The 22269-nt window shown below is 37.6% G+C and overlaps 1 protein-coding gene across 7 annotated transcripts in view; it reads left to right on the top strand.

Moving 5' to 3' along the window:
- DMD (dystrophin) overlaps positions 1-22269 on the top strand; it is a 1195780-nt gene that overhangs the window by 393498 nt on the left and 780013 nt on the right. For all 7 annotated transcript variants that reach the window (XM_014954058.1, XM_014954055.1, XM_014954053.1 and 4 more), the window contains 4 exons: positions 940-1059; positions 10391-10492; positions 10597-10704; positions 21299-21478. In XM_014954058.1, coding sequence (XP_014809544.1) covers positions 940-1059; positions 10391-10492; positions 10597-10704; positions 21299-21478 — 510 coding nt within the window. The remainder of the gene's footprint in view (positions 1-939; positions 1060-10390; positions 10493-10596; positions 10705-21298; positions 21479-22269) is intronic.

Genomic DNA, 22269 nt, shown 5'->3' with positions numbered 1-22269 from the left:
TCACCTGTTCTCTTGCTGCATCTCAGCAAAAGAAGGAGCAAATAGGTGTGTCTGCTTAGTTACCTAGTGTTTGACAGGAGCTGGGCTGGTTTTGCTTTTGTTAAGTGAGAAGGAAAAAAAAAAAAAGAAAAGGTAAGAGGAGACACTGAAAGCCACCAAGGGAGTGTTACTAAGGTGTTACAGTACCTCAGATTTTTTATTTTTTAGTGTTACTAAGGTGTTACAGTACCTCAGATTTTTTATTTTTTATGGTGTAGGTTAAGTGTACAGTGAATATGCTGCAAACCATTATCTGAAGAGTGAACATGTCTAGACTTCCCATAACACTTCTCTGTTCACTGTGAGGAGGGAGGGAATGTTTGATTACACTTATTACATGAAGCCTGGGAAATTGTGGGAGAGTCAGAGACATGTGGAGAGCAGTAGAAATTAGGCAAGGTTAGGCATTATTCAAATATCAATTTGTGCAAATTTGAGAGAAGCTTCTTCACTTTTAGCAGTTCACTATTTTAATATTTTTAGTAGTTTATTATTTTAATATGTTAATATGAAATACAAATTCTAATCCAGTGGCTATTTTAAATTTGCAGGCTATTGGTATGTATACATGCTATACTGATATCTATAAGTCAACTACATCAACTCAACAAATGCTTTCTCAAGCCAAATTTTCAGTCTGGAATATTGTATCAAGAGTTAGAGCTTTTGAGTGAGTAATGGTAAGATATTTTTGTGAAAGGAATGGAAATCTGCCCAATATATGTTAGCATATATATGCTAAGGTAACAAAATAAGTTTAAATTACTTAGTATTGACAGGAATAGGATTATAAAGTTCTCATACCTGGCTAGTTATGCAAGTTAATCAGTCAGTAGGACTCCAAATACAGCATTTTCTTAACTTTAGACACATTTTCTAACATGTATGGTTTAATTATAGGCATTTCAAGAAGATTTGGAACAGGAACAAGTCAAGGTGAATTCTCTAACCCATATGGTAGTGGTGGTGGATGAAAACAGTGGAGACAGAGCTACGGCTGCACTGGAAGAGCAGCTTCAGGTAATGACTTATCTTCTGTCTGTTGGAGAAAAAGCTATAAGTGGCACTAAGTATTAATAAGGTTGAAGAACTACTAGTAGTATTGGATGTATCTCTGGAGGTATTTCTGAGGATGATCTTAAATATTTCTGTAGGACATAAATTTTGCATAGATGGATAAATGCATGTATTTTGGAGAAAAAACAAATACCTGAGAGCAACTTTCTTTCTGATTTGAGATTCCTTCAGTATCAACCTCTTTTATCTATCCAAGGACAAGTGTTTATCTTCCATTTCTTAACTGTATTTCATTAGTCCTGACAGAAGTAACATGATTCTCTGTTGTAGTTAAGGAGAAGGAACTTTCATTTAAACCAAGATTCTTTCTATTCTTCTTTCAGAAAGAAGAAAGTACTTTCATTTTGTTTCATTGCCCAAGAAAATAAAAAAGTTTCTGGTTTTTGAATCATTAAAGCCCAAGGTTTCTCTAGAGAAGCTATCAATACATTCAGGTGGAAGGTATAGCTGTAGATGCAGACAGGTATCTGTGTGCTATCTTGAATCTACCTAATTTGGGTACCAATACCAGTAAATCCATAAATAGTCTGGAATTAAGAGTAGGTAGCACATGCTTGGCTAACATGCTGAGCACTGCCTCTTCAAAAATAAATCTCAGCTTTCTTTAGGGCACCTTCTTAGTCACTCAGGGAGCAGAACCCAGCCATGGTAACAATCATCCTTTACCGATCTGTCAATTATTACTTCCTTTTAAATTAATCATAAGTGTCAGAACTGTGTGTACCTTCTGAAAACAGTGTTAGCCTTCCAGAATTTCTTGCCAGCTCCTTGTATTCTGTTCAGTGGAATAAAGTAGATCCTTGCAAGCACCTGGTTCTAGAAGCTAAACTAAACTAGGAAATTACCTTCAGTGTAAGAGGAAGAAAAATGAAATGAAATACAAAAATGAATGGGAAAAAATTCAACCAGGATATTATTCTATGTTGGCAAGCAGTAGGTTCTTGCAAAGAAAGAGGCCTATAGTAACATATGACCAAAAAAGGGAAAATTATTAAAGGTATTTGGTATTTACTGCACTTCATGAATTAGAAGGTGTACAACTGAGATTTGTTTTTAATAGTTTGAAAAACAAAGGTTGGTGGGTGCATTACTGGACGTGTAATCTAATTTTGCATCTTCAGAAAGATATCTGAACAATTAAGAGCACATCAGGCGATACAGCTGCATCCCCCTATTATTATGCTGGTTGCAACGGTGTCATTTGTATCCCATGCAACTTCTGTGGCTGAAGGAACCCATATAGGAATCCAAGCTGAAACAGAACTCAGATATTACTGCAATTTACCCCATTAAAGAAACATAAAAAATGACGAGTATAAATGGAACGCAATGGAAATATACCATTTGTATACAGTATGCCCAATTATAACTATCATTGAAATAGCGTATTCCTTGAAAGATGCCAGTAAGGTAGTTCCTGAGGCACTGTACCCTGCAGCACAGGCACACTCTGAGCAGAGCATGGGGTAGCGTGGAACAGTCCAGCTGCTGTTCAGTCTCCTCCTTGAATCACAGTGTCTTAGAGAGGAATCTGAAAGAAAAGTTCAATAATACCATTGTTCTGCAAGTCACAAAGTATAGAGCAGTGTTATAGGTGTTAATAAGAACAAAATAGAGGCATAAAGCCATGGTGTTAAGGTTGTTAGGGAGGTGTGCAAAATTTCATACTTTTATGCCCAGGAGAGTTGAGCTACCACAGCCCACAGACTATCCTAGAAAAATGTTACATCTCCTTTTTTGAGTGTACAGAAAGATTGTTTGGATTTTTATTTTATTTTATTTTTGTCACGTCACTTGCAAACTGAATATACACATGGGAGATAGGATGTGTTGGCAGGCCACAACCATTAGAGCATTTGACTATGCTCAATGGAGCACAATGGAGCAAAGTTCAAAGCTTGATTATGTATTTGCCAGTCTGACTTTTAAAAGTAGAATGAAACAAGAGCATGCACTGTCAGACAAAAGAGCTTAATAAGGCTGCCTGAGTGACATACTGGTCAGGATTAGATTTGAAAGAAAGGGAACAGTTATTGCTATGTAATAGTCAAGGCTGCATTTTCCAAGCAGCTGTGATTTAGTTATGCCTTTCTTTTTGAAAAGGATTGAGATAGTGATTCCTAAAGGATTTTCATAGATACAAATATATACGTATCAAAAGGATATATTTATGCATGCATCTGTATAAAACAATGTTAAAAGCCATAAAAAAGGTCAATTACAGATTTTTAAACTCTCAACAGGATGACAAGAATCTATACTGGCTTCAAATGAACATTGTGGAAGCTCTTAAGATTTATTACGTATGCAAAAAAGAAAATAAAAATCTATTTAAGAGATAGTTAATGCCATAGAAGCCAAAAGTGACCCCAGAAACAAATGATCCATAGAAAAGTTAACATTGCTTGGAAAAATAAAAGTAAACACAATTACAGTGCTTCTCTTACAAATAGCTTTTGCCTTAAAGGGTAGTCTAAGTGATTACAGCTAGCCTAGGTGAGCGTGAATATTAAAACTACTTTTACATAACATTGGTTACTTGACATATCAGTGTGTCATGTGTTGTGAGGCTTTATCTATTTATGCTGCTGCTGCTGAGAACTGACTGTTTAGACTTGTAACTCCTAGACACCATTGGGCTCAATCCAGACCCCTACCAAAAAGGCAGGTGCTGAGTAAGGCTCAAATCTGTATTTAGTGCTGCAAAATCTGAGGATTTTACTAGCAGGTCTGTTGCAGTAGTCTGACTCGTTTCTCGGGATAGTATGAGCAATTATCTTCTAAGCCCAGAGAAATGGCTGGATAACATACAGAAGCTATGAAGGCAGGGAGTTTTTTCTCTAATTATACCCAGCAGACAATAGGTCCCTTAAGGACTCTTGTGAGCTAGCTCAAATTAGAGCTCTCCACAGGCTTAGGGGTCAGGGTCCTTGCTGGAAAGAGATCTGCATTAAATGTATCAAATGCTTCTTGATGGCCTTTTCCCCTGCTGAGGGAAAGGAGCTGAGAGTGTAATTTACACTGTCTATTATATATTCATATTATTCAGAGTACTGTCCTTGATTAAAGATGATGTATGGGTATTTCTTGTAAAAATATGCCAAAATAAGAGAGGAATGTTAAAGAACTACACACACTGCTTACTGCTACATGGGAGAAATTCTGTGAGTGCCCTAAATACTGCCTTTTTTTTTAAATTAATTTTGCATATAGACAAAGCCATATTTCCACTATTTTGCATTGCTTTAAGGAGTGGGTAGCCTTCTTTATTAGAAAAGCATCTTTCCAAAAACCTCTTCTATTAGTTGCAGGCATATTTTTTTCATTTTTTATACATTCACTGCAGTGTTCCCAAGGGTTGTGTTGATTTTACTCATTTTCTCCTGTTCTGATGTTTCCTTACTTTGACCTTTTTGCAGACTAGGAATATTTTATCTTTTGCTTTTTGTAGTCATAAAGAATATTCTTTCAGAGTCGTCTCAATAAAAAAAATAAATCCTTTTGCATGTAGATTTCTCTGAAAATTCCAGCTAGGGCTATAAAAAGAAGCATTTCAGGGGAGCAGGATGGCATTTTACTTTTTACTATGGATTCAGTCAGCTTCTCTGGAGACTTTTTTTCCTAGGTGTTGGGAACAAAACCCTTGGTGCAGCACGACCCCGGAGGGCTGTGCTGCCATCCAGCGAGACCTGGACAGGCTGGAGAGCTGGGCAAAGAAGAACCTCATGAGGTTCAACAGGGAAAAGTGTAGGGTCCTGCACCTGGGGAAGAAGAATGTCAGGCACCAGTACAGGTTAGGAGTGGATCTGCTGGAGACAAGTTCTGAAGAGAAAGATCTGGGGGTCCTGGCAGACAGCAAAATTACAATGAGCAAGCAGTGTGCTCTTGTGGCCAGGAAGGCCAATGGAATCCTGGGCTGCATAGGGAAGAGTGTGGCTAGTAGGTCAAGGGAAGTCATTCTCCCCCCCTGCTCTGCACTGGTGAGGCCACAACTGGAATACTGCATCCAGTTCTGGGCTCCCCAGTTCAAGAGGGACAAGGAGCTACTGGAAGGAGTCCAGCAAAGGGCAACGAAGATGATTCAAGGATTGGATCGTCTCCCTTATGAAGAAAGGCCGAGAGAGCTGGGACTCTTTAGTCTGGAGAAGAGAAGGCTGAAGGGAGACCTTATCAATGCCTATAAGTATCTCAAGGGTGATTTGAAGCAGGAGGGAGCCAGACTCTTTTCAGTGGTTGCCAGTGAGAGCGCGAGGGGTAATGGGCATAAGCTGGAACATAAGAGGTTCCACTCAAATATGAGAAAAAACTACTTCACAGTGAAGGTGACAGAGCCCTGGAACAGGCTGCCCAGGGAGGTTGTGGAGTCCCCTTCTTTGGACATTTTCAAGACCCGCCTGGATGCAGTCCTGAGTAACATGCTCTGACAAGCTGTAGGCAATCCTGCTTCAGCAGGGGAGTTGGACTAGATGATCTCTATGGTCCCTTTCAACTCTAAAACTTCAGTGAAATTCAGTGAAATTCAGCCTGAGTTTCTGGGCATCACACGGGCTATTTACAACGTGGACTACTAAATAAGGAAGATAAGGTGTCAATAAAGTCAAATAAAGTTATAATTTAGTAGTCCATATCTACTTTATAAATAGTCAGTCCTGACATGGTATTTCTGACTTGAAACTGTCTCTTAAATCTATTCAACCAATCAGTGTATATTCGTGTCATGGTTGTTATGATCTCTCATGAGAAATAACAGGCTTAAGGCAGGTCACAGTACCAACCTTTTTATCAGTGCAGTTACTTAGTCATTTACTTATTAAAATAACATCTCTTGTCAAACTATTGAGAAAAAAAAAAAAAAAGATGTAGGTTTTGCAGCTCTTTGGCATAATATACTGAAAATTGTATTTTGTATTGATGTAGCAAAACATTTGTAGTATACAAATCACTGCTTTTCTTAGAGTAAATGTCAAGCCAGATATTTGATCTTGTACTCTTGAGTTTTTGGTGTTTTCTAGATGAGCAAACAAAAAATATTTTTAGAGGTATATCACACTGACAAAGGCAAGTTTATGAAGGTGTTACGGCTGACGTTGAGAGCAAACGATTTCTTTGTGAGAACTGTTGAAAAATTGCTGCTTGAACACGAGATAATAAAAAATTACTCAGGTATAAGGAGTTTTATAAAACACTATGCATAAAAGATTTACTACTTTATTTATAAAACATCACAAGAAAGCAATATAATAGAAGGCTGGTATATAAAAGGTAGTATAAACATAAAGATAGGGAATTAGTTTGAGGCTTAGTCTATGATTAGCATAGCTTAAATTTTAGTAATAAAATACAATATGCTGACACATGTGGAGAAATTAAATAACTGAGAACATATGTGACAATATACTTATGTATATGCCTGTTGCTATTGCTGTCATAGAGATCAAGGAAAATGACCAGGACATTCAGTATATGTGGTCACTTGATTTATGGGTGGTTATGTACAGTATGTGTTCATATGGAACTGTGCTGAAGTACAGTTAGAGGTAGAAAAGGAGCTGTGCAAGTATAGATTAATGATCCTAGGACTGAGTCTGTATCTCACACGAGATTTGTAGATATTCCTGTTTCAAACATCTAATATAGTGCTGTATTGTATAGGGTGGTGTACCTCAAATTCATTTTGGTTTGCTTCATATTCTAATAAAGAGTATGTAGAGTGTTCTCCTTGAAAAGAGTTTAGAAAAAGAAATATTTATAGTTCTTAACCATTATTCACAGTGATTAAAAAGAAAATATATAATCTGTTTCAATATTATTTTTCATTTTATCTCAACAGTGTTTTCCATCCTATGTAATTAATTGATTATTTAATAATAATTAAATTATTATATTAGCAATAGGTAGTTATTTATTTGTTTGTACAGATTAGTGCACATTTCCACCAATTCCAAGTTTTCCTTGGCATCCATGAATATATATATATATATATAAGTACACATTCATTATGTAAGTCCCTTTGCAACATGGAGATGGTGTTGCGCACTTTAGATTTTCTTCAGAAAAACGTAAAGTCCATGGAAGTCCATTCATTCTTTTCTAGAGGTCCTGTTTCAACAAAATGTTTTTCTTGTCTAAAATCTTGTTGCTTTTTTTTTGTATGAGAATTGAAAATTCCAGGCAGCTGCAAACTATTGGTTACATTCTGATCTACACTTGCATTACCAATGAAGAGATGTTTGGTCATGAAAAGATTTTTCTAAAGTCTTTGATCTAAACCAAAGCTGCGAAAACTTTTGCTGTTTAACTCTGGGATGATTTTTTAATCTTTCAGTAAAAACTGCAATTGTACTTTTAAAATGCATTACATAATTAGTATCCATAAAGTTCAGTGTAAATTGGGCATGAAACCAACCAAATGTGATTCACCTCACCATCTGCATATATAGAATTTTAGACATTAAGATATTTTTCTCCTGTGATAGTGGGAAGAATGGGCACATAGGGAAAATTAAGTACTTAAGCTTGGACTTTGTTAAAGAATAGCAAGAGGCTGCTGCTTACGACTTCATTGAATCGTGTACAGTGTTTTTGAGATGTTATATAATAATAATTATCCTGAATTGTGGGAATTGCTAGGAAAGACAGTCTCAGATCAGGGTTCAGATTTGAAGCATTTGAGCTATGGGGAAGGATATGCTTGTAATTTTTGAACTACTAATTAGCAAGCAAAGCATTCAAGGTTAAAAAATACTCAATTGAATATAAAAAAAAAAACTGAACGAGTGCTTGATATTGCAGATCTGCTAGGTTGCCTTCGGGGTTTGAGAGGTGGTGAGGTTGAGACAGTCTTGATCTAAACTAGAAATGTAATCAGATTCAGGACAAATGAAACTAAAAATAATTCATTATTTTTTATGTTAAGGTTTGTAGTTTTTCAAATCAATGAAATTAGTCAGAATATATTTTTTTTGCAGAAAAGACATCAGTGAGTGTGCATTGCAGTATACATAGTGTTTAATAAATACTATTTATGAAAACATTATTTTTTATCAAAGGAAAAAAGTAAAAAAAAAAAAAGAAAATTTGGATTAGCTGGTGAAGGATAATCTCCTGCACTGTGTCATGCAGTTTGGCAATTTTATTTAATGATGAATGGCTAAAATGGATGGGTAAAATATGTTGTACTCTATTTCCTGCTAAGTTGAGGGCAGAGGTGTTTCACCATCAAGTGTTTGTTTCTGTTGTTACTGAAATTAGCCTTCTGAAATATTCACATTCAAAACCTGATTTTTTTTTTTGTGTTTGCTTGAATTGTGATCTTTACTCGCATTATGTTTAATGGCAAGCAAACACTAACACTAAATGTGATTTTAATGTGAAAAGAAACCCCATTCTTAGATTTCCAAAATCACTTGGTTTTTGTCTAGATCTAATTACCTGAAGAGGGCCTACAGGAGAGGTGGGGAGGGACTCTTTATCAGGGTGTGTAGTGATAGGACAAGGGGTAATGGTTTTAAATTGAAGACTTAGATTAGATCTCAGGAAGAAATTCTTCACTGTCAGGGTGATGAGGCACTGGAACAGGTTGCCCAGAGAGGTTGTGGATGCCCCATTCCTGGAGGTGTTCAAGGCCAGGCTGGATGGGGCTTTGGGCAACCTGCTATAGTGGGAGGTGTCCCTGCCCATAGCACAGGTGTTGGAACTCAATGATCTTTAGGTTCCCTTCAAACTCAAACCATTCTATGATTCTGTGATAATTAGATAAGAAACCAAATACCCCTTATATAAATCCAAATATATAGCAAAACCATGATCCTAATATGAAGCCTACAAGAAGTAAACAAACTAACGTCCTCAAAACCTGCTCAATATTCATGCAGTAAGTGACTGAAAAGGAATACTTTTCTGTATGACTATGTAACATATTTGAGCTGTTTAAGAATTGGCATGTTTTAAAATTAGCGTTATTACGCTAGCTGATTAGAGATTTCATTTTTTGAAATTGAGCCAATTTCTAATAAGATATAACTCAAAGGCATGACAAGTGCCTGTTTAGTCTGCAAGATTTGTTCTGGTTTTAGTGTTCACTAAACAAAAAACATGCTATCTGCTGACTTTTTACTTTGACATAAAATTGGTAAAGCTGCAAATTCAAATGGCATCCTGAAATTTTACCTGTCTTTTCCCAGCCTGTACAAAATAAAATCCTTTCATTCCCGATAGAAAATACAGTTAGAATTTTAATCCTTTTGTTTTAAAAATCCACCATTTGGATGCTACTAAATCAGAATCCCTCTGAAAAATATGTAAATATGAAAAATATAGAATCATAGAATATCTCAAGTTGGAAGAGACACATAGGAATCATCAAGTGAATAAATAAATGTGAAAAAATTAAGAAATTATTTTTCCTTTTGTCAAGATGTGCTTTTGAAGGACATGAAAAAATAAGAATGCAGTAGTAAAGAATATCTTGCAGATTTTATACGTTTTTTTTATTTAGGAGAAGCCGAATAATTTGCATATGATGCTCATAGGTAATTAAATCATTGCAAATCATTGCAATAAAGGTTGTATAGTATGCTGCACCATCACAACAGTATTAAGTCTCATCCTCTGTTGTAAGCATTTTTCAACAAAGGCTAGTAGGAAGTTTAAAAAAAGTAATAATGTTTGGTTTCAGTTAAAATAAGAGAAAGAGAACAGGGAAGTGTTTTGTGTAATTTTAGAACACATCTGTAACATTTGCTACAGATATCTAGGAAACCTTAGGGGGATTTGTTCTGGTGTGTTAGTTTATAAGGTGGGGTTTTCTTCCCCACTGCAATATTTTAAAACAGGTGAAAACCTAGATCAACTACACTGATGGTGCAACTTAAAAAACAGATACTTTTTTGCTTTGATCACATCTTTGGGCCACCACAATTACATTTTGAGTAGTTACGGTTTGCGCATTGTAGAGTTTGGAAACTGAGGGGTTTTTTTTTGAGAGCACAGTATCAGAGACTTAATAGAAAAATGTGTCTATAGATTAGTATTTAAATTCTCACTTTTTTTCTCTGTTGCTTTCCCTGTTCTCTCCATTTTGGTTTTATTTCAGAAGGTGATAAGATTCATTTCAGTGTGATATGCAATATATTTTAAGGGCTTAGGACTGTAAAAAATGAATCATGAAAGGGGTTCACAAAAATTTGTAATGCCATGGGAAAATAGGATTGTCTTGTTTTAAAGAAAAAAAAAGACAAAAAAATGCAACCCTCTGTTGTGTGTTTTTTTCCAGCACTTTGGAAAACGGTGGGCAATCATTTGCAGATGGACAGAAGACCGATGGATCCTTCTGCAAGATATTCTTCGTAAATGGCAGCACTTTGCAGAAGAGCAGGTGAGTAGTTTTAGCAGTTATAAATGGGAATGTTCTTCAAAAAATTGCACTAGAAAAGGCCTGACTGAAGCTTCTCCATTCTCTCCTCTCCAATTTTCTTTCAGTGCCTTTTTGATGCATGGCTTACCGAGAAAGAGGATGCTGTGAGCAAAATTCATACAACTGGCTTTAAAGATCAAAATGAAATGCTGACTAATCTACATCAACTAGCTGTACGTATTTTTCATTCTCTTATGTTCAGTTTATTCATAAGTCTGAGTACAAGTGGCTTTACCCTATTCTCAGACAATATGGTTTAACAGAACCGCTGTTTCATACTTTGGGAATGGATGTTGTCTTGCATGGATGGAATAGGTTGGTCCATGGTCTTGCTGATAAAGGAACCAATATAAGTACAGATTGTCTCTTCAGTCAAAAGTTTCTGAACTGAAATAGCATTTAGGTGTCTTAAAAATATGTATCCTTCTATACTGAAAGTTTCTTTGTTGATACTAATGATGTATATATTAGAATCGTTGAATAGCTTGGGTTGGAAAGGACCTTTAAATGTCATCTAGTCCAACACCTGTGCAACGAGCAGGGACATCTTCAACTAGATCAGGTTGCTCAGAGCCCTGTCCAACCTGATCTTGCGTGTTTCCAGGGGTGGGGCATCCACCACCTCTCTGGGCAACCTGCGCCAGTGTTTCATCACCCTCATCATAAAACATTTCTTCCTTATATCTACTCCAAGTCTACCCTCTTTTAGTTTAAAACCTTTACCCCTTGTCCTGTTGCAACAGGCCCTGCTAAAATGTTTGTCCCCGTCTGTCCTGTAGGCCCCAGGAAAGTACTGAAAGGCCACAGTAAGGTCTCCCCACGGCTTTCTCTTCTCCAGGTTGATCAACCCCAACTCTCTCAACCTGTCCTCATCAGAGAGGTGCTCCAGCCCTCTGATTTTTGTGGCCGTTCTCTGGACCCACTCCAACAGGTCCATGTCTTTCCTGTGCTGAAGGCTCCAGAGCTAGATGCAGGTGGGTGGGGTCTCACCAGGGTGAGTAGAGGGGCAGAATCACCTCCCTCGACCTGCTGGCCATGCTTCTTTTCATGCAGCCCAGGATACAGTTGGCTTTCTAGGCTGTGAGCACACAGTACTAGCTTATGTCCAGCTTTTCATGCACCAGTACCCCCAAGTCCTTCTCCACGGGGCTGTGCTCAATCCCTTCATCCCCCAGGCTCTACTGGTACTGGGGATTGCCCTGACCCAGGTGCAGGACCCTGGCTTGGCCTTGTTGAATCTCATGAGACCCACACAGGCCCACTTCTCGAGCTTGTTCAAGTTCCTCTGGATGACATTCTGTCCCTGCAGTGTGGCAGATGTACCACTCAGCTTTGGGTTATCTGCAAACTTGCTGAGGGTGCACTCGATCCCACTATGTCACTGATAAAGATACTAAACAGTACTGGTCCCAGTACAGACCCCTGAGGGACACCACTTGTCACTGATCTCCATTTGGACATTGAGCCATTGACCCTTGCCAGCTGGATGTGACCATCCGACCAATTCCTCATCCACCCATCAAATCCATATCTCTCCAATTTAGAGAAAAGGATGTTGTCGGGGACCATGTCAAAGACGTTACACAAGTCCAGACAGACGACATCAGTAGCTCTTCCCTTGTCCATTGATGTAGTCACTCCATCATGGAAGGCCAAGAGGTGGTTTAGGCAGGACTTACCCTTGGTGAAGCCATGCTGGCTATCTTGAATTACCTTCCTGTTGTCCATGTGCCTTAGCATAGCTTCTAAGAGTATCTTCCCAGGTACAGATGTGAGGCTGACAGGTCAGTAGTCCCAGGGTCCCCCTTTCTACCCTTCTTAAAAAGGGGTGCAATGTTTCCCTTTTTCCAGTCACCACCTTCACCTGACTGCCATGATATTTCAAATATCGGGAATAGTGGCTTGGGGACTACATCAGCCAATTTCCTCAGGGCTCTCGGATGCATCTCATCAGGTCCCATAGATTTCTGTGTGTTCAGGTTCCTCAGGTGGTATTGAACCTGATCTCTTGCAGTGGGATGGACTTTTCTCCCCCAGTCACAGCTTAGCAGTCCATCCAATCAAGAGGTTTGGGGACAAGGGTTGCCAGTGAAGACCAAGGCAAAAATGTTGTTGGGTACCTTAGCCTTCTCCTCTTCCATTGTTACCAGTTTGACAGTCTTGGTTGGGGGGGGGGGGTTACGTTTTCTTTGACCTTCCTTTTCTGTTTGACACGCCTATAGCAGCCTTTATTATTAGTTTTTGCATTCCTTGCCAAAGCTCTGGCCATGCCTTAGCCTTCCTGACCCAATCCTTACAAAACCAGGGAGTGTCCCTATAGTCTTCCCAGGATACCTGTCCCTGCTTCCATTGCCTGTGTATTTCCTTTTTGGCCTTTAGTTTGACCAGCAGGTCTCGACTCAGCCATGCTGGTTTCTCACCTTCCTTTTCTAGTATCTTACACCTGGGCATCGAGAGGTCTTGTACTCTATGGAAAGAGCCCTTAAAGATCTGCCAGCTCTGTTCTGCTCCCTTGCCCTGAGGGCAGTTTCACAGGGAGTCCTGTTGGCTAACTACTTGAAGAGCTGGAATTTCGCTTTCCTAAAATTTCAGGCTCCTGACTTTACTCTTCCCCTGAACCATATCCCTCAGGGCTGCGAACTCCACTCACTCACTACAGCCCAGGCTGCTTCCAATCTTGACATCACCAATTAGCACACTTGGGTTGGTCACCATCAGGTCCAGTATTGCATATCATCTGGTGGAGCTGTCTGTTGTCTGGCTTAAGGAGTTATCGTCGATGCACTCCAGGAGTCTCCTGGATTGTCTACAGCTTGCTGTGCTACTCTTCCAGCAGATGTTGGGGTGGTTGAAGTCCCCCAGCAGCACTTAACCCAGGCTCCAGGAAGGTAACAGACTTCCCTAAGAGGAGGGTCTGGTCAGGACATTGGGCCCTCTGTTCCCCTCAGAAGGGGAGTCATCTACAGCTATAATCCATTTGTTCTTTTTCGTGGAGGTGGTTGTGATACAGGAGGTAGGCATTTCTGACCTTGGCAGCACCTCTAGTGTAGATGGACGTCATCCACATTATCTGCTGTGGCCTGGCCTTCCACATCCAGAGCCTGTTGTACAGAGGCACCTGGGAAGGAGAGGCAGGCAAGGAGAGGGTTCGCCTGTGGCACCAAGCAGAGACTTGACTCCATTCACTCCTTTCCTTTAAGTTACCTCCTTCAGCCTGTTGCAAGGAGGATACAGGAACCCCTTGATCTTGGGTTTTTCCTGATAGTTGTTCCTGTTTCTGTCTCAGGGAGGGTAGAATATGGTTCCAGCAGTTCATCTCTTTCTCAGACTCCATGATGCTCCTTAACCTTTCTACTCCCTCTTGTAGCTGTGTATGTGAGACCGAGTATATACATATGTGTACAAAGACAGATGCATATGAGCAAGTACTCATCACACAGCAAAACCTGTTATACATTCCTTGAACTTGAAAAATGCTGAAGATTCAAAAATTGTGAAATTCTGACATTAGTAGTACTACTATATTTCAACTGTATTTCAGAAATCTGTTTACATACATAAAATGCACCCTTTTCAACATGTCCTCTGCCTCACTCTTCAGAAAATGCTCTACAGTGCATCATTTTTTTGGAGGGAACGTAACGTAGGTTTGACTGGCCTAGACAGATGCTGTGTCTGTAGAGATAAAAAACTTGTCACGGCTTATACTTGCAAATGGTTTTGTAGCATTAAGACATTTGTAGAGAAAATGGTATGGTATGTGCTATTTTTGTACATAACAATGACTATGCATTTAGAGAAAAGGAACCATTCATGTCCATGCTTTTGTTAATATAGGTAAATTAATATTGCTGTAAATAGGAAGTTCATTGGTAATCTTCTGTTTAAACAGAACTATTATATTTGTTTAGTCAGATAGGTATGAAAAAAGTGTCCCAGGCATTATTTCAAGACTTGGTTTTACAGTTCACATACTAGAATTTTCAGGCACGAAAGATTCTCAAGTTATTATTAACTATTTTGTTATACTTTACGCTCAACCTTAGATTTTTAAAAATTATTTTAGAATTGATGTCCTACCCATCTTTCTGTATTAAAAGTAGATACATTTGGGCTTTTGGTCAATAAAAATACCATGATATTTCTGAAGTTTAAGTAACTGTGATTTTAAAAATTACCATATTTTATCCTCGCATATACAAATGTATGGGGTTTTTTCTTTTTAAAAAATTTAAATCCTTGTAGCTTGATTGTTTAATTCATAACTGCCTTGCAGGTGGTCCAGAATTAATGGTAAATATACCTGTTGATTCATAGAATCACTAGGAAGTTAATATTTGTTGATATTTTTTTTTCCCCAAATCCAAGACCTCAAAGTATGGTTGTCAGCATGATCCTAAGAAATTGTAATTATTTTTTTTTCCTTTTTCCTTCTGTAACTCTTTAGGGGCCAATAAAAGCATATATTTAGAAGGCACAGACTTGGATTATGATTAAAGATTACTTAGAATTAAGTCAATTTCCTTGTAAAGGAAGGAACTCTTCATGTAGTCAGTTGTCTAACACTTCTTGGAAAGTCTGATAATCTAATGTACAGGCAGTCTTGAAGCTGACTGCAAGCCAGGCTTTTATTAATGCATAATGAATTAGAGGCAACTCAAGATGCTTTACAGTACCTTCATGAAGAAAATGTTTTGGCAAGAAAATCAGATTTATTCAATAAATTAGTACTTGTGGGTTTCAGCCAGTTGCTGGAGGAGATAGGAACTGGAGCTTGAAATGTTTATCACAAATTGTGAAGTAGTAAGCTATTAATGGTTTGAAAGTATTAAGGGTAAGACCAGTTTGGGTACCTTTCAGAATCACTTGGAAATACAATTTTAAGAGGGAAATATTTTTCTTTAGTAGTATTTTCATAAATTTGGTTAATGAAATAAATACACACTCTTATGAAGTTAATTATATGGCCAGCTTAAAACTGTAAGCATTACTTTTCATGAAAGCTTGGCAGTCTTTCATGAAACTAAATGTCCAAACACCAGAGTAAAGTGATTCTTCCATCCCCCTGAATCTCAACAAGAATTATGTCATCATTGACAGAACAGGCAGGGTTTATTAATAGTAACTTAATCTTTTTTTGCGCATGAATAACTTTGATGCTTTTAGAAACAGCTGATCCATACAATACTTATGCAATACAATACTTTAGATATCTATATTTAGAAATGTTGCTGTTATGCTGGAGAAACACTGTCTCTGTAGACTCCTTGACTTGTAGCAGAAAAATATTTTCTTCTTTTGGAATTTCTCTATCAGGTTTTAGACCTAGTAGCAGAGATCTCAAAATTCCAGTGAGTATGTGTTTTTACCTTCACACAATGTCAAATTGTCAGGAGTTTTGTGGATGGAGATCTACTATTTTAGTCTTCTCTGACTCAAGGAGAATTTGTATTAATGCATTACCCACATGAAAATTCTTGTCAGGGAATATATACTTCCGCTTTTGGACTGGCTTTTAGAAATAGGGAAAAACGGGATCATGGTGTCCTAACCCTGACATGCAAATCATGCATGTCTTTTGGCATATGTTATTTTGGCCACAGAGATGTGTTTGGCTGTAGTAAAGGAGAAGCTGTCACGAAAAATGACCTTTAATTAGGGCAGCTTGTTCCAGAATTGTAAAGGTGATTTTTTAAGGCAATAACCATACATTCTTTTCCTAATATAAAAATGTTTATATTCTTAACAAATGGTATCTCAGTCCCTCAGTTGTCTAATCACATCCAGCAGGAATTTACAGTATTAGTTTATCTGTTAGATCTTAAGAATTTTAGGTTTGATATCATGATACAGTGTAAGACCTTCCAGCCTATTTTTCCTGTCTCTCTCATATGTACAACTTGGCAAGATGAAGGTCATGTTCTTTAGCCAGATTTTTGTCTCTTAGGCCTGAAGGAAATTTCTGAAGGTATTTTATTAAACCATTTAGCATTATGACTGTTCATTTGAAATTCTATAACCCTCCTACAAGGTCCTAAGACTTCTAAAAGGCCTGAAGTGAAATAAGTCTGTTGAGATGCTGTTCACAGCATGAAAAAAATGTTGACTCTTACATCACATTAATCATTACATCACATAATAACAAATAGAAGGTAAAATAAGAAAGAGCAGCTGGTAGTTTTCATGCATATTTGCAGTTCAGGATACTTCTGAAAGGATAAGGATTTACCTACTGTTTGCTGATGCAGAAATACATCAGTGTCCTCTCCACAGTAATTTTATCTCATGCTCCTCAAGTGGGAAGAAATACACTGTTAATTTTACTTAAGACAGGATTCCTTATAGTAAGTGCTATTACTGCTTAAGAGTAAGCTTACTTGTTAAACTGGTAGTCAGTATGCATGTATTTTCGGATAGTAATAAAGATTTTGAGGAAGCAGAAAGACTGAGATTGTTTCTGAATTAAAATCTCCACGCATGGATTCCTGTTTTAGGATTGCTGGAAGAGCCATACTGTTCCCCTCCTTCAGCATGGGGTCCCACCCATGGGAGACAGGCCTTCATGAACTGCTGCAACATGTATCTTTCTCGTACGCTGCAGTTCTTCATGAACTGCTCCAGCGTGAGTGCTTTCCACAGAGTGCAGTCCTTAGGAAAAGATTGCTCCAGTCTGGGTCCCCCACAGGTCCACAGGTCCTGCCAGCAAACCTGCTCCAGCCCAGGCTCTCCACAGGGTCACAGCTTCCTTAAGGAATATCCACCTGCTCTGGCATGGGGTATTCCATGGGCTCAATGGGGACAACCTATATCACCATGGTCTTCACCCCAGGCTGCAGGAGAATCTCTCCGCCGGTGCCAGGAGCACATCGTCCCCCTCCTTCTTCTCTGACCTTGGTGTCTGCAAGGCTGTTTCTCTCACATTTTTCTCAGTCCTCTCTCTTACAGCTCCTGTGCAGCACTTTTTACCCTTTCTTAATGATATTTTCACAGAGGCAGCACCAGACTTACTCATGGGCTCAGCTTTGGGCAGCAGTGGGTCTGTTGAGCCGTCTGGAACTGGTTCTATCCAACATGGGGGTAGTGCCTGGTCTTTTCTCACGGAAGCCACCCTTGCAGCACCCCTGCTGCCAAAATCTTGCAATGTAAACCCAGTTGAGATGCTGTCTCTCTTTTTCCTTCAGCTTTAGGAGTTACATTTTCATTGTTATTGAAATGAATAGGTAAAATGTATTTTTGGTTAGTGAATCAATTCATCCAGTTCTAATGTTCTGTTAAAATTTCTTCTTAATTTATATACTGTACCCATAATATCTATTTGTAGGATTTTTTTTCAGATAGAACTTGTTTTTGCTAGAAATTTTTGTGGTTTAATAATCTCCAATGGCTTGTTTCAGAGGATTAATTTGGTATTTGTATGTGAAAATTGATCTTTGTCATTAACTCTCTTCTGGGATTTGCTTAGTCTAAAGGTCAGAAAAAAACTGTTTAGGCTTTATTACTTTGTGCATGTATTAATACTGAATATTCTGCATTTCTTTTCTGATGTTGATGGGTTGTTGCTCAAGTTCTAAAAATCTTTCTGTAAAACAAAAACTACTATTTGTTCACTGTAACTATAATTGTCTCAGATTTCTTACACGAGGTGAAGGTTGACATAAAGTGTGGACTAAGCTGGAGAATGTGATCCACTGATAAGTGGGAAGACTGAGGTGAAATTTTACTGTCATTTATGGCACAGACTGGATAGGTTGTTTTCATGTGCTGTTCCTAAGTTTTGCAGCCTGTAAAATGAAGGTGACAGTGTGGGGTTTTTTTGTAAAACATGTTGAGATCTACTGCAAAGGCATACAAGATCTAGGTCTGTATATTTATAGTAAGTATTCCATTAATATAGAGTTAAATCTTCTTCTGCTTCAGTTAATGCAAATTTCTTTACTTATTAGAAGAGATAAATTAGGTATTAACACCATTTTTACTGGAATAAATCTCTTAGCAGCTGAACAATTAGTTTACAGCAGATGTTGCTGATAAGAATATTACAATGAGCAAAAAAAGTTTTTGGTGATGTTTAAGAAAAAGAAAAAGAGCAACAATTAAAAGCTTAAAAAAACCACAACTAGTAGAAGCAAATTACCAACAAATAAGGAAACCACTTTATTAGGATCAAATATTGGAGTTTACGGTATGCATTTGGCAGAAGTTATTTGATAATTAATTTTATAAATCAAACAGTACCATTTATTTTCTTGCAGATTGGTAAATTGCATATCTTGTTGTTAGGTCATTAGTATTTCAGGTCTTTTCTTGTATCAGAAAAAAAGTAAAACCTAGAGCATGCTATTTGTTACTGTAGCACATTGACAGGTAGTCAGTAAGGAAATGTGAAAACAGAATCACAGGTTAACTGCAGCTATCAAAAAACATATTTAGGTAGTAGTGAGCAGTACCTTTGACAGAAAGTTTTAGCATCCTTCTCCTGCTAATGTTTCACTTACTGATTGTTCTCCAATAATGTTCAAATATTGGAGTTTACGGTATGCATTTGGCAGAAGTTATTTGATAATTAATTTTATAAATCAAACAGTACCATTTATTTTCTTGCAGATTGGTAAATTGCATATCTTGTTGTTAGGTCATTAGTATTTCAGGTCTTTTCTTGTATCAGAAAAAAAGTAAAACCTAGAGCATGCTATTTGTTACTGTAGCACATTGACAGGTAGTCAGTAAGGAAATGTGAAAACAGAATCACAGGTTAACTGCAGCTATCAAAAAACATATTTAGGTAGTAGTGAGCAGTACCTTTGACAGAAAGTTTTAGCATCCTTCTCCTGCTAATGTTTCACTTACTGATTGTTCTCCATGTATCTGAGATTGATGCTGAACTCACTTCTGTTGTCAGCTGTTACACAGCTGTTGTCAGCGGTGGAGGTTGGAAATAAAATGCTGCTGTTCAGAATTCACTAATCACGTTTCATAGGGTACCATTTTTTTATTATTTCAATCGGTGTATGTGGTAGCTTTCATGTGAGCTTTTTCAGACACCGTAAGCAAAAAAAAAAAAAAGTCAAATATAGCAATCCTTGAATTTTAAGATAGTAAATTGTTTTCCATCTAGTTTGCTTCCTCCATCAGATTAGCTACTATGCAAACAGTTTCTTAAATATGAAGTGTGTTAGTTGCTATTTCTTAGGGACATGTCAATTTAAATTTTGATATTATCTGTATCTAAAATTAGTAATTATCGTGTTTCAAGCCACATCTGAATGGAAAAGTACTGATTACAAAGACTATTAATCTTTCTTTTCCTGATATGTATTTTAGATTACAATTTTTGATGATATTGCTATGGAAAGTATATGTAGACTAAATTCTGTTGTCTAAATATCCATTCAATTATTCATTTCATGCCTTGGGAATTAGATTGCAATCCCCAGTTGCATAGAAAGTTCAAAATTTGGCCATTGTTAGCACAGATTAGGGTGTACAGAATTGTGGAGAATGAGGAAGTTGGAGTTGCATTGATAGGAAGGAAGCATGGGAACAGTAAAACAATGTCTTTATATGGCAATATGTGTGTGGGGTGTGAAATATGTCAAGGCAGCAAAGCAGATAACAGTGTATCAAAGCAGATAGTGATGATTGGTAGCCTAGTCACGTGAACACTTGTATGTAGCCAGTTGTGTTGCTCATAACGGCAGGTGGACATTCATCCACATGTGTAGAGAGCATGGCACATGATCAAAGGCAGAAACTCTATATGCTGAAAAAATGAAACATTAAAAGTCTTTGTTTCACCACTTGGCGAAGTCCATGCCCTTTGTTGCCGCAGAAAATGAATACTTAAGGTAGGAAAACCAATGGAGTAAACCAGTAGAGTAATGAAAAAGTAAACACAGCTGAGAATTGGAGTGACGAATATCTCTTGGATCTGTGAAGAGCCTACTTCATAGAGAGGTTCACATGTGTAGATCTCAAGAGTTTCAAGATCCCTTGGCAGTTTACTGCTGTAGAGATGTGAAGACTGACAATTTCTCCTTTTCCATTAGTGTCCACAGGTTCAAGCTGTATGGAGGCTTGCAGGGTGCAGTAGTTGCACATAGGAGTTTCCAGGATCCCAGTGGCAGAGCCCTTTCCTTGGCACACTCAGAAGGGCTCCTGGGGTTCTGCAAGGCTTCCCTATTTCCTAGGTGGCTACTGCTGTGTAACCAGAGTCTGCTGAGATCCAAGGAAGATGAGAAATGCATGATTCTTCAGTACTGCCAAAACCAAACTTTCTTTCAGCTTTTTTTTTAATCCTGGTTTGAGATCAAATGTTATTTTTCCAGAAAACAGTTTTTTTTCCCAGTGAGTTTTAATATGCAATATATGACAAAGTACAACAAAACTTTAAAGAAACATTGTTTGAAATGTTGATATAGTGGTTAACATTAGTGCAGTTTTAAGGTTATCAATGTCACTCAGCTGTTAGCTTTTTGATTTGTGTCACCACCTGAGGCGTGCTCTGATATCTGGAGTTGCTCTACTTGTCATGTTATATTGCTTTGTGAAGTGCAATGTGTCCATTCCACTATGTCAGCTCTGCCAGCAGCTTTTACCGTGACAACAGCATGGAAGTATAGTAGGTCGTATGAAATACCCTTACCCTTTTTTGGTTCTTTATGATGCACTCTGTAGAATATTTCTTCTAAGTTTGTTGGCTTTGATTCTTGGGGTTTTTTTTACTGCTGTCTGACGTACTGTTCTTCCTGCTGTTACTTTGTTTAACAGATCCTAAAAGGAGATCTAGAAATGAAAAGACAAATGATGGGTAAGCTGAAGTCACTCAGCCAAGACCTCCTTGTAGCTGTCAAAAATAAAGCAGTGGCTCAAAAGCTGGAAAGTCGTCTTGCAAATTTTGCCCAGCGCTGGGATAGCCTTGTGCAGAAAGTGGAGAGCAATTCTACACAGGTTTGTTAAAGCCATCATTTTTTCAGTTGGTAACACTGAAATTCTTTGCCAGCCAAATGCTTTAAGTTGTTTTAGTGCTGTTTGTTACATTATTTAAAATTTTTCCCTGCATGACTGCTTAAGAAGTTTTATTTTTAGGACAGCATAATACAACTATAATATAATTTCAAGAATTGTGTTTATCTTTTTCATTTTTGATCTTTCTTTATACTTTTTTGGGTTGTTAACTGTGTTTTCAGGGATGATACAATCCATAATAAAAATGGATTTTTATAATCCATAATAACTCTTTCCAGTTAATTTATTTTTAACCCATAATAGTTGGTTACTTCAAATGCACAGTTTTTATGGCTGTCTCTGTCTGAAGTTAGTGTAGGGACTGTTTGCTACTTAAAAAGAAATTATTTTTATTTCTTTTCAACAGTGAAAGTTTTTAATAGATTATTATTTTATTTCTGCTTATGTTATGCTGATTTTCAGATTAAAAAGAGAGGCCATAAAAAGAAGTTTCTTGGAAAAATAAATGAATCCAAAATGCCAATTGAAAAATAACATAATCTGCTATTATTTTGCCCAGCTCCTTTACGTTAACCCTAATATATTAAAAAGAAAATGAGATGTTAAAGTTTCACATTTTTTAAACCAGATAACAGAAATCAGTGTTCTGGTGCAGTGCTGAAAATATATCCATTTATTTTTCCTAGCATCTGTCATCATCTCTTTCTTATTGGATTTAAACCCAAATCAGCTCACCATTTGTTTTATTCCATTATCTCATTAATTTTGAGTTA

This window comes from Calidris pugnax, unplaced genomic scaffold, assembly GCF_001431845.1.
Source record: "Calidris pugnax isolate Ruff unplaced genomic scaffold, ASM143184v1 scaffold246, whole genome shotgun sequence".
Taxonomy (NCBI): Eukaryota; Metazoa; Chordata; class Aves; order Charadriiformes; family Scolopacidae; genus Calidris; species Calidris pugnax.
The sequence above is the reverse complement of the archived record's forward strand: the minus strand, read 5'-3'. Positions and strand labels throughout refer to the sequence as shown.